This window comes from Lonchura striata, chromosome 17 (genome assembly GCF_050655825.1).
Source record: "Lonchura striata isolate lonStrDom1 chromosome 17, ASM5065582v1, whole genome shotgun sequence".
In the NCBI taxonomy this organism is placed as follows: Eukaryota; Metazoa; Chordata; class Aves; order Passeriformes; family Estrildidae; genus Lonchura; species Lonchura striata.
In genome coordinates this window covers 7,213,882-7,225,334 of record NC_140719.1, presented here as the reverse complement: position 1 = coordinate 7,225,334, position 11,453 = coordinate 7,213,882, and the positions used below count along the sequence as shown (strand labels likewise).

General features: G+C 41.7%; 1 protein-coding gene across 4 annotated transcripts in view; it reads right to left on the bottom strand.

Annotated features, from left to right (window-relative positions):
* GPR107 (G protein-coupled receptor 107) overlaps positions 1 to 11,453 on the bottom strand; it is a 45,098-nt gene that overhangs the window by 14,660 nt on the left and 18,985 nt on the right. For all 4 annotated transcript variants that reach the window (XM_085594135.1, XM_085594136.1, XM_085594132.1 and 1 more), the window contains 3 exons: positions 6,232 to 6,281; positions 5,416 to 5,499; positions 4,493 to 4,617 (listed from right to left, as the gene is read on the bottom strand). In XM_085594135.1, the coding sequence (XP_085450261.1) occupies positions 4,493 to 4,617; positions 5,416 to 5,499; positions 6,232 to 6,281 (259 nt within the window). The remainder of the gene's footprint in view (positions 1 to 4,492; positions 4,618 to 5,415; positions 5,500 to 6,231; positions 6,282 to 11,453) is intronic.

The window sequence follows — 11,453 nt, the reverse complement described above, 5'->3', positions numbered from 1 at the left end:
GATGCAGCAAGACAGCTACCAAGTTTACTCTTCAGAAATAATCAACTTCATAATTACAGAAAGAGGAGCTAAGTATCCATTCCTCAGGGAGGAGCTGAAGATTGCCATGAACTACAAAGCAGAAACGAGCATCACACAGCAATGCAGCAGCAGATGCACTGGGATATATGAAGAGGTATTTCACACATGCATGACACCAAAACAGTCCCAGTGATTGACTCCCAGCTGAGAAGATCACACCTGGCACACACTGCACTCTAATGCCATTAGAGAGCCACTGCACACCAAGGTGGTGACAGAAGTAATGCAAGGTTACAGCTAGGAGGGAATGATCTACTTCCCATGTTTATGGGAGAGTTACACACTGAAAGTGCAGGCAGATCAAGTCACATCCTTTGCTACCAGAGAGGCCATTTACTGTGTCCCCCTCAGTACCAGCAAATAGCTGGGGGAGATTTCTGTGTGGGTTCTCCAACAGTGAAGGTTAAAGCCCATCTGAAGAGCTGAAGAGACTGTTCTTGTCTTGTGACAAGTGCATGAAGTAGCTCTCAAGTCCCTCCTTTTCTCAGATTGTTCAGGTACAACAGGCAATTCCTCTTGCTCTCAAAATCAGTCCAGTCATCACATTTTAGTGCCCAATGAAATAAGGGTAGCAGCACTAAGACCAAGCACACTGAAATCCTCATTGTCCTCAGCACTTCAGCTCTGACCTGCAATACGGCACAGAAAGGTTCCTCACCTGCAGTCTGCTCAACTGCTTTTCCAGCCCACAAATCAGCAGCAGTTAAAATGCAACAAATCCTTCTCACTGAACCATCCCTCTCCAGAGAGCATTTCTGTACCTGCCAGAGGGGCATCTGTCACAAATGAGGCAGAGAAGGAGCTCCCCAAGCACTCCATCACACAGTGGTATGTGCTGCAGAGATTTCATGGGGTTTATTTTTCTCCTGCATTGTATCCAAGGTATCAAGGAATGGCTAAACATTCAGAAGTATCTCCAGTTCTCCACAGTGGCGGATTTCAACCCTTTTCTCCTGTTTATTTGTTTTATAGTCCAACAAGAAACACTGCAATACTGGCAGCAGCCAGCCCTTACAAGCTATTGCAAACTGGAGTGAAAACTGATCAGCCATAGAGCAAAAAAGCTGATCTCTGCAAACAAAAGATATGTTAGGTGAAGAAAACTACTGCTAATGCAGAGCACCATGAATCAGTCTGCCATGAAGCACAACCTGAGAGAAAGCAGAGAAAAGCGACCAAGCAGGTCATCAAATCTCAGCACAGAATAAGCTGCTTCATGACACAGAGAGAAACTCCAGATCCCAAGGCATAAGCTAAGATCAGTGTTACCACAACAGTTCCCTGTGTTGAGGCTGTTTTAGGTTAAGGAGAAGCAAAGTCTCCACACACTGAGTAAGATGGATATACCAACTTGAGAACAAAACCATTAATAGTTTTTTCTCGTGCAATCCCTCCTCCAGTGGAAATATCTTAACCTTCCTGCATGCATGAATGTCATTCTCAACCAAGACCCATTGAAGAGCATTTTGATATCCAGCATCTAAAGCCAGCTTACTGAGTTAATGAAATTAAAAAAAAAAATAAAAACACAACAAAAATTCTTCATTTCCCCTTCCTTACCCCAACCTCATCCACTGTACTGTTCATATTTTTGTGTTCATGCCCCAGAAATGGCATTAGGACTGGAAGCCTGACAGCTCTTTCTGCCAAGTGTGGCTGCACCTTTTCAAGCAGGGAACTTTAATCTAACAAACTGTCAGCGATGAGCCCACGTACTGACAGAACTCAAGAGGCTGCCCAGCACAGAATACACAGAAAGCCACTTTGCTGATGATGAATGGCTATTGAACCTGCTTGGAAAAGGACAGACAGGTCCTTAGCTTGGCTTTAGTCACACTCTCCTCCCTGTCAGGACAACTTCTGTGGATCCTGCAACAACTGAAGAGATTCCTGCAAAGTCTGTGGATCTCAGAGTTACCTTTGCTATTCTTGATTTGTATTTTATTCCCAAGAGCTACAAGGACTTACAAAGAGAGGATTTGTGCCTTATGTTGCTTCTGTACAAACACCTAATTTGCAGATTTTTCTTGAAACTTTCCAGATTTCCAGTGTCCTTAACAATATTTACATTTACTGCCAGACTGAGATTTCTATCATTTTCAATGCATGAAAACAGACCCAAACTACAGAGCTGCACTTAAAATGTCCTACTTTTTTTTTTTTCATGGAAGACAAGCAAGCCTGGAAAAGAGGTTTGATAACCTCACAGCTTTCCCCTCTGCTAGCTCACAGAAATGTTGAGTCTAAAGGAACTGAATGCTTCTGTTTTAGAGAACCTTATTTTAAACAAAAACCCTCTGGAGAGGAAAATAACAATAAAACTGACATAGCAGAACACGATGAAGTTTGCAGGTTTTTAGTTTCTGCCATAGCCTGTAAAGACAAGTGGGTATTTATCACATGAAAGACAAAACACTCATGCAGTGGTTAGTCAGGACACTGACAGATACTTAGTCACCTGCTCAAATAAACCCAGGTATTTTTTCCTCCCCACAGAAACAACATTTAATATTTATGAAGACAAAAACAGGACCAGCAAGACCAAATCAATGAGAAATTTAGTATACATTCATTGCAGTGCTTCACCTGTCTCAGAATGTGTACAAATTCTGTTTTTCAAATATCTACAAACATAACCTTCCTGATGGAGCTGGGGAGGGCAGAACCAGACACAGATTATACCCTGCCAAGTGCCCAAATGGAAAAAAACTTCTGGTGAATCAGATCAGAAAATTCAAGCAACGCTAAGGGGAACAACCCACAAGGCACAACAATGGAAACTCCCAGAGCAAAGAGCAAAATGCCTTACTAGGAAAAGGCTCACAAGGAATTCAAACCCGTGAGTTTTTAGCAACGTCTACTTCATGATGAGATGTAAATCACTGAATTACTTCATTAAACTTTCTCCAGTTCATTTCTGGCAGATTCTCCTAAATTTAGCAACTTCTCAATTGACTAAAATCACTGTATTTGAAAGGTGTCCTATTATTAGTCCTAGCAAAACCCCCACAAGCAAAAATTCATTAAGCACGTAATGCAAAGTTGAAATTCGCTCTAAAACGGGCAAAAAGGGGAAATGCTTGTTTTGGTACAATCACAATCCTGCCAGTTCACACAGTGACTTCCTGATGTGAACGATTTTTACCAAACAGGTTCCAAATTGAGACCAGTTTCTTACATAAACCATTTAAACACATGTAAGTGATAGTGATAACACATGTAAGTGATAGTGATTTTAAGGTCACTACCCACTAGTTAGATTCCACTTGCAAAAATGACAGATTTTTCTAGACCCAAAGTAAAAATAGCTATGCATTTAAAAAGATCTTTGTTACTAGCCATATTTCTGAGAAGTTAAACTCCTTACATGACATTTCAGTCTGGATTCTATAGTTCAAACCTCCTTGTAGCAGTTTTTGAATAAGATTCATTTCTTTTTGAGTTAACTATGACAGCAAACACATTTGGACTTTTTTTTGCTTCTGTAATAAAAACAGCGTTGATTTATTTCACCCAGGTAAAGGAGATTTGCCAAACTGGAAAGACTCTTAGGAACAGGCTCCTAAGCTTCTACATGAATTGCAATTATGCATCAAACTTATAACTACCAAAGGATTAGTATAGCTCTGCTCCTATTAAGGCAGCAGACTCTAGGGCACATAAAGCTGTATCCAACACTCCTGGCAGGCTGAATTTCTTAGGGCATTTTTAATTACACATTCAAAAGTGCCACTCATTTTTTAAGTCCTCAGAAAACCACTGCAAAGAAAATGACAGGGACTTAGCCTGAGCCTTGCTATATTATTTTCCCAGACTAGCTCAGGTCCTGAAGCATTTGTGGTGCTTCATGGTTTCACAGCAGGGAATAAACCAGGGAAGATATTGATAAAAATCCATCTCCTTGGCTCAGTGCTGCTTTAAATAAATTTTTGCAAATCTATATGCTGAACACCAAGGCAGAAAGGATGTTACACCCTGTCCATCTATTTATTATTATATTATTTTTAGACATTTATTATTACTTATGTTCTGCAGATTGGTGGGTCATTTTTGTTGTTCACTAGGGTTTTTTTAAATATGAAGCATTAATGATGAACTGTAAAACTCATTCATGTTCCATGAGCTAAATTAAAATGAAAAGCTTTCTTACTTCACATTTTTCATGGGCATCTTTTTCCCCCATGTAAAGCTTTACCAGCTTTTTCCACACTACTGCAATAAATAGATCAGAAGCTCCTATGCACACCACAAATCTCTTTACACACACCAATCCTGACACCTCATCTTTAAACGTGGGCAGATCCTCATCTTTGTCACAGAAGGATTTAGAGAGACTCAAGTAAGCTTGTTTTAAATGCTACTTTTCTCAAATCAAGTGAAGAGGTAAATAAAAGGGGAGAGGGATTCTTACACAGCTTCCATCTCCAGGTCATCCTCATCATCTTGAGAGAGCTGTAGGTAAGGGTTGTCTGATGCTGGACGGAACTTGTACCCAGTGAGGACAAAGAACACCAGTGTGGCCATTTCATCCAGCAGCTGCAAGTGAAAACACGAGACTGAAGTTCAGCCCTGCTATGCTCTGTGGTCACAAAACATTGCTCCTCATTCATAAGGTTCAAGGTTTAATGGCCAAGAAGCCTGGGCCACAGCAGAAATAAAATAATTCCTGTCTGGTTGTCATTAATCCCAGGCTAAAGGCTGTCAAATCCTTTGTTCTTTCAGTTTTCCCTGTCACTTTAAATAGAGCTACAGTTCTATCCATCTCTCCAGAGCTTTCAAAGAACTATAGCAAAACTTGGCTTTTAAATGGGGTGAGGAGGAATCATCCCTATGTTGCTTAGTTTTTTCAACAGTTAATGTATTCCAAGGACTCTCTGCACAGTTACCTGGATTATGTGTTAAGAAACCAAGTATTTAGAAGTCCATAGGCAAAAAAAGCCTGTAGATGGAAGAGCAAAAGCCTATTTCCTTGGCTCCCTCGGGCTTCAATTACATAGAGCAAACCTGACTAATTTTTTCACCTTTGTATGTTCTTGATTAATTTCCTTCAGACATTTTTAAATTGGAAGACTGAAAATCAATAATGCAATTACTTTCAGACATCTCATGTATAATCCAGCAGCCTTGCTGGACAAACATAAAACTAAGAATATATTCTTTTACCTTAAGCACATCAGTGATAAAATCAAGAGGAGGCAGGGTACTGCACTGTGCTTTGAGATGTTTTACTATAACATGAGGAACATTTTATGGAATTTTGTTGTACAGATATATTTAAAGAATAATAGAGAAAAACATCAAGGAATGGATGTATTTTCCTTTGCTGGCAAATACCTGGTACAGCCATTTCCACTGGAATGGAACAGCAATCTTTATGAGAATTGCAATGATCCGTGTGAAGTAAATGTAACACACAATCTGGGAAGGGAAAGGAGAAAGCATAAGAACAATAGCAATGGCCTTATAGAACCTTCTTACCCCAGAGAAATAGCTCCAGCAGTTCCCAGACAACTCGTTATGTCAGACTAGCCTTATTATGCTCCTCAATAAACATGGAAGATATAAGCTGAGGGCTCTACTGCTTGCTGAACATCCAATAACTCAAGCTATTGGTAACATACTCAAGTTACAGCAGGAAATGCTTTAAGTATTACAATTTCACAGAATTTCAAGAATCACAATTGTAATTTATTACTCTTGCCACTTAGGAGAGCCTGAAATGAGGCTGTTGGAAATCATTAAGAAGCCTGTGTTCTCCTGGGAAATGTACTCATGGCTCCCACTGACTTAATCAGGAACTGCACACATGCATCTCCAGGCACCATTTGGTCCCAAGTTTAATTTTTAGCAAGTTTACAGTATGTTATTCAAGCCCATCAATTCAACTGGCAGCTCAAGCTGTCTCCAGAGGAAATCAGGAAGCATTACAAATAGCTGGAATTTAAAGAGAGACAGAAGGATAAAACCATTAGGAGAAAAAAAGGAAGATGCTTTTAGGATTGTAAGCCAGTTGACCAAGATGCCAAAGCACAGCAGTGCCAAGAGCCTCTACCACATCCACCAGCTGAGTAGATTCCAACAAGTATTCCATCAAAAGCCCTGAACAGCTTCCAAGCTCCCCACATGCATGTGTGCAGGTGTTTTACTTACCATGACATAGTAATGTCTGAAGAGCTTCAGCTTTGCTAGGTTAATGGCAGCTATCAAGAGAACACAAAAGCCCATCAGAAAATTTTTAACATGAGACAATTTCTTTTGATGCCTGTCTGCAGGGTAGGCAAGTGGTCAAAACCAGGACTCAGGTAATCCCAGGCTAGAAGGATTTGTAGAGGAGTGCCAGCCTGGCATGTTCACATACAGGATAACTCCCAGGCTGGGGTGAATTCACTCTTAAAAAGGGAACTGAGATTGCTTTTGCATTAAATTTTATATGCACACACTCTGCATTACAGAACCTTCCTCTACCTGTGTACAGCCAACTACATACTGTCACTGTCTCCTGCCAGAAGGGCCACTCCACCTGACACTGCCTCCTAGAAAATTCCTGTCTTTTCTAGAGCCCTCCCTGACCTGCTCCATGCCTATAGCTGAGCATCTTGCAGGTAATCACAGCTCTGGGAACCACTGCACCTTGCTGAACAGCTGCCCAAGCACTTGAAAACCTAACAAGGTCCTCTAACACGGCTCAGGCACAACTCACAAGTGAGACAGGAAATTATCCTGAGCAGTTCCCCAAACGTGCCAGCCCAGGCCTCAGGCAAACCTGGGCGTATTGCACACATCACATCAGCTGGAGAGCACAGAGCACTCATGTGAACCAGCTGAGGTCAACAACAGATGGAGCAGCTGTCAGCTCTGCTCTGAGAGTCAGCTTTTACATGTGCAGCAGGATTACAAACACAGGCCACTGATGCTTTTGTGACAACACAAGAGGCAGAGTCCAAGATCTGTTGACAGCATACAGAGATGCAGTTCAGAGCCAATGAACATGAGTTGCCAGTTAAAAAATACTGCCACACATTTACTGGTATTCCCTCCAAGTCCTCATAATGTATTTATTAGATGTGGAAGTGCAACACATTGAGCTGAAGTTCACCTGTACCCCCTCAGAGAACTCACCCACTGCAATGATTTATAAAAGGCTGCATGTATTTGCATGTAAGGTCTTCCAGGTTCACAAGACAGCAAAATACAGTATTTCAGATGAGGGAGAGGAGAGCTAATAGCTCCCTAAGAAATGCTTCACCTCCTCTGACAAAAACAAAGCAGCTTTTCTTATGCAAAGGAAGTGTCAAATGCACCACTGCAAATAAATTCCTGTAAGTTCCCACTACAGAAACTACAGTGAAGACAGAAGCATTCTGTTATAAAACTATTTTATAATCTAAAGATCAAGAGTCCCTTTCCAGTTCACCTTTAGTGTTCCTGGGGTACTATTGAAAGGTACAGACACCTCAACCCAGATACAAACCCTCCTCCAGCAGACACACTAAGAGCAGCAACCTGACCAACACAAGGCATGAACTGACTGATGATATAAAGTTAAAAGCTTTTCCTAATAGAGTTGGTGAAAGATTAAAGCATGTAAATATGCATGATAAGTACAATGAATTGTGAAACAGGAAAGCAGTGTCTTATTTAAAGAAGACTGCATTAAGTGTGACCATGAAGATCTTGTGATTTCCCACACACTGGTTTGCACACAGAAGGATCTATTTTGAACTCAACACATCCAACTTCAAGAACTGCCACCAGTTGGTGCACTGACAGGCCAGGAGAATTACCAGGCTTTGTAGTTGAAGGAACACCAACTCAACAGCTGTGATTCAAACTGCCGGTCTATCAGCGCTCTACAGTCAACACCAGTGAGCTGGGGAGTCATTTCTGCTGGATTCAAGCACTGCAGAGGATGAAAGGGCAGCAAAGCCAAAGACCCGACTGCCAAATGAAGTGTCATAATTCCACCTTTCCTAGCTGATGGTGCAAAGCTCAACATCTCAGCTATTCATCATGATAATCAATAGCAAAGAGTCATAGATTGATATAGTCACATATCCAGAATGCCTGAGCATGGGAAGGAAGGGCAAGGAGAGGGAAAAAAAGACAGCCACCACCAAGAGAAAGGCTAAGGAGTCACCTGTGGAAGCTGACTTGCTCTCCTCAACTGCAGCAATATTTCTCTCCGCTATCAGATACGTAAGTCAGCATTAATGCATGTCTACAAAATTCTGCCAGTTTTTTTTAAAGAACTCAAAGTTACAGGACACACTGTTCTGGAGAAAAATCTAAAATCATCATTGCTTGGCATGAGCAGCTTGTGAATTGCTTCTTCACAGGCTGAATGTGCTCCAAGCAGTATTATTTGAGTCTTGCTATCATGGACACTCCAAGATTTCTGTTCACCTCAGCCTGGTAGCCCAGACAGCAACAGCAGCATTTACAAGGAGTGAGGCTCAGCCAGCAGCTGTCACTTACAACTTGAATCACTTGCAACCCCAACCTGTAAGGCTGTGATAACACAGCAGCAATCACAGCATGCAGTAAAGGTTGGGCAAATTTATATTTTGAGTATGATAACCATTCTGCAAAGGACAGTACTAAACTGCAGAGAAGGGAAAAAAAATTTTAAAAGAGACTTCCACCAAAGGTTTTAGAAATTAATTCATGCTCTTACAGACAGTAATTAGATAAAAGCCATCCTCCACAGAAGATTTATAGCATCTATACCTTGCTTCCCTCGGTTTTCTCTCTCTATCACCATTTACTTTAACAGCTTGTGCCTGCAACAGCCTGATCTGCATCGATCAAAACAGAGCACACCCCAGTGTTTTGATAAGCAGTCTCTTTCTGAGATTGTTCCCATGCTAATTTCCAATGTTGAGGCTGTCTATAAGATGGAAAAAGAAGCTGGACCATCAACTTGCACACCACACAATAGCCTTTTGATTAATAAATCCTACCTTTTCAGTATATGTATGTAATAACAATCACAGGACTGCAGCTGAGGGTGCAGGGAGCTTGAGCCCAGACAATACAATCCATAAAGAAAAACCATAATGCAGCCAGTGAACGTGTTCAAGGTACAGCTGAGAGTATTTTTTCAATGCTTTGCTTGCCCTACTCACACTGATGCATTTGAGATGTGATTTGTGCCATTATCAAACTGTAAATGGAAGCTTTCTGCTCTCCCCAGTGATGCAGCACATGTAGATCTAACCCTTGAAAAAGCAGCTCTGAGATGTGTGGCTCTACAGCCTGAGGTTTCTGCTTAAAAGCATTGCTGTACCAGAAAGAAGAGGTCAGACAGATACAGCAAGGCTCAGTGTCACCAAGAAGAAGGTGGCACAGACTTCTTAATCTTGAATGTCCTGAACCACATCCTACATTTGGCACAAAGTGCTCCACCAGGGTCAGATGAAAACCCAAAGTACAGGATAAGCACTGAATCTCCAACACAGAGCTGCCACATCAACCCTGGACAGGTCTCTGGGGCACCTGGAAGTGGTGCTGAGCCCAGCCAAGCAAGGACTTCTTTGCACCACACAGGACCAGTCTTTTTGTTCACAGCATTTTCATGGCTCAGCAGCAGGAAGACATTGAATACTGCAAATGTTTTTTCCTGACATGGGGCAAGCACGAAATCATTAATCATAATTTGCCCACTGCACAGAGCACAGGGAATGAATGATGCCTGGGAGTAACAGGCTGTCATGGATTTCCCCTAATTCTGCTGCCAGCTGTAACTGCAGTGCTCCAGGAAAACAGCAACCCATGATTGAGTGTGCCATGTCACATCTCTCATCACAAACACACAGGTACCAGCAGAACAAACTGCATTCCTACCCATTCCTCTCTCAAACAACAGGGGATATGATCACAAGGGTGTGCTATGAGACTTGAGAGGTCCAGTGACCAAAAACTTGGAGCTTCAAACAAAAATAATGTATAAATAATATATATACTCCCTCTCTTTTCTCAAGATGCCTGTAAACAAGGTGGTGGCAGCTGAGCAGCTTTGCAGGCTGAACAATTCTAGGTCAGTTTGCAAGGCTGATTTCCTTAAATCTGCAAGACATTTGCAATGCAGATCTACAAATGGACAGAGAGCAAAGGCTCCCACCTGAAGGAAGATATAATGACAGATCAAAGGTGTAGCTAAGCACTTGCTTAAGTCTGAAGGTGGCGATTTTAAAAGGGGAAGAAAAAAGATTCTAAAAATGGGATGTTTACGCCCACTGCTGTGCAAGATAAGAAGCCTGTGTAGGTCAGATATACTGCTTTAAAGATCACCTTCAAGGGAAAAAAGCAAACCACCAGGCAGCTCAAACTCAGCCATAGCACTGTGCCCTGCCTACTCCTCACTAGCAATCCATAGCATCTGGGTATGTAAGGTCTCCTTGGATAATTACAGCTTTAGACCCATTTCTCTAGCTCTCCCACTTTGCTTTTCTTTTCAAATATCTAATCCAGTTAAAATGACTATTAGCTAGTGACTCCAAATCAGTACCACTTATAACAGTCTTTTTTATTAATTGTACGTTTCTAGAACAAAGGCCTATGACAAGGCCAGACTACAGGTCTGGTAAATCCAAATCTGCTTCATTCCTAGTCCAGTCACACTCCAGTCAGGGGTGCCACATGACCCAGAGGACTGCTACCTAATAAACAGGTGGAAAAGCAGCTGGAAGAGAGCATGATAAACGGACAGGAAACACCACCAGGATACTGAGCCATAAAGTCCTGGAGTTGTTAGTCCTAACAGATGCAAGGAAGAAAAAATAATTTTCCTTAGGTCTTTGTCACCAGCAAGGATGTCACCAGAAGACTCAGTGCCAGGAAAAACAGCTATTGAATGTGTAGTATGTAATTCCCCAATACATCCTGTAAGTTAATGAAGGCTGTGTAAGAGGGAAAGCAGCCCTTGACTAGACAATAAAACCCAGCAGGCCAGAGGCAGCCCAGCTAGCAGTGTCTGCACACAATCCAGCCAGCTTTAACCATGGGACATTTAATCTGCATATGAGAAGATCCTGTGACTTTTACTGCTTCAGGAGAAAACTACTGTTAAATGCTGAAGAAAAACAAGAAAAACAATGCTCATGATTTCATAGTAAGCACCACTAGTTCTATTTTTTATTCCCATGAGAAGCTGAGAGATTGAGCAGCCCCTCTGAAGAACAGGGCCTCCAAAGGAAGCTTACAGAGCATGTGGTTCTAGTGAAGAGAATTAATTGATAAGCCTAACATTAATGATTTCACTTTCTTACAGTGCAACCAAATCACTTTTGGATTTCTCAACCAGACACACTAGCAGCATGACAGCACTAGGTAACATTCTGCTTCTGGCATCACATTGCCATTCACTTCTTCCC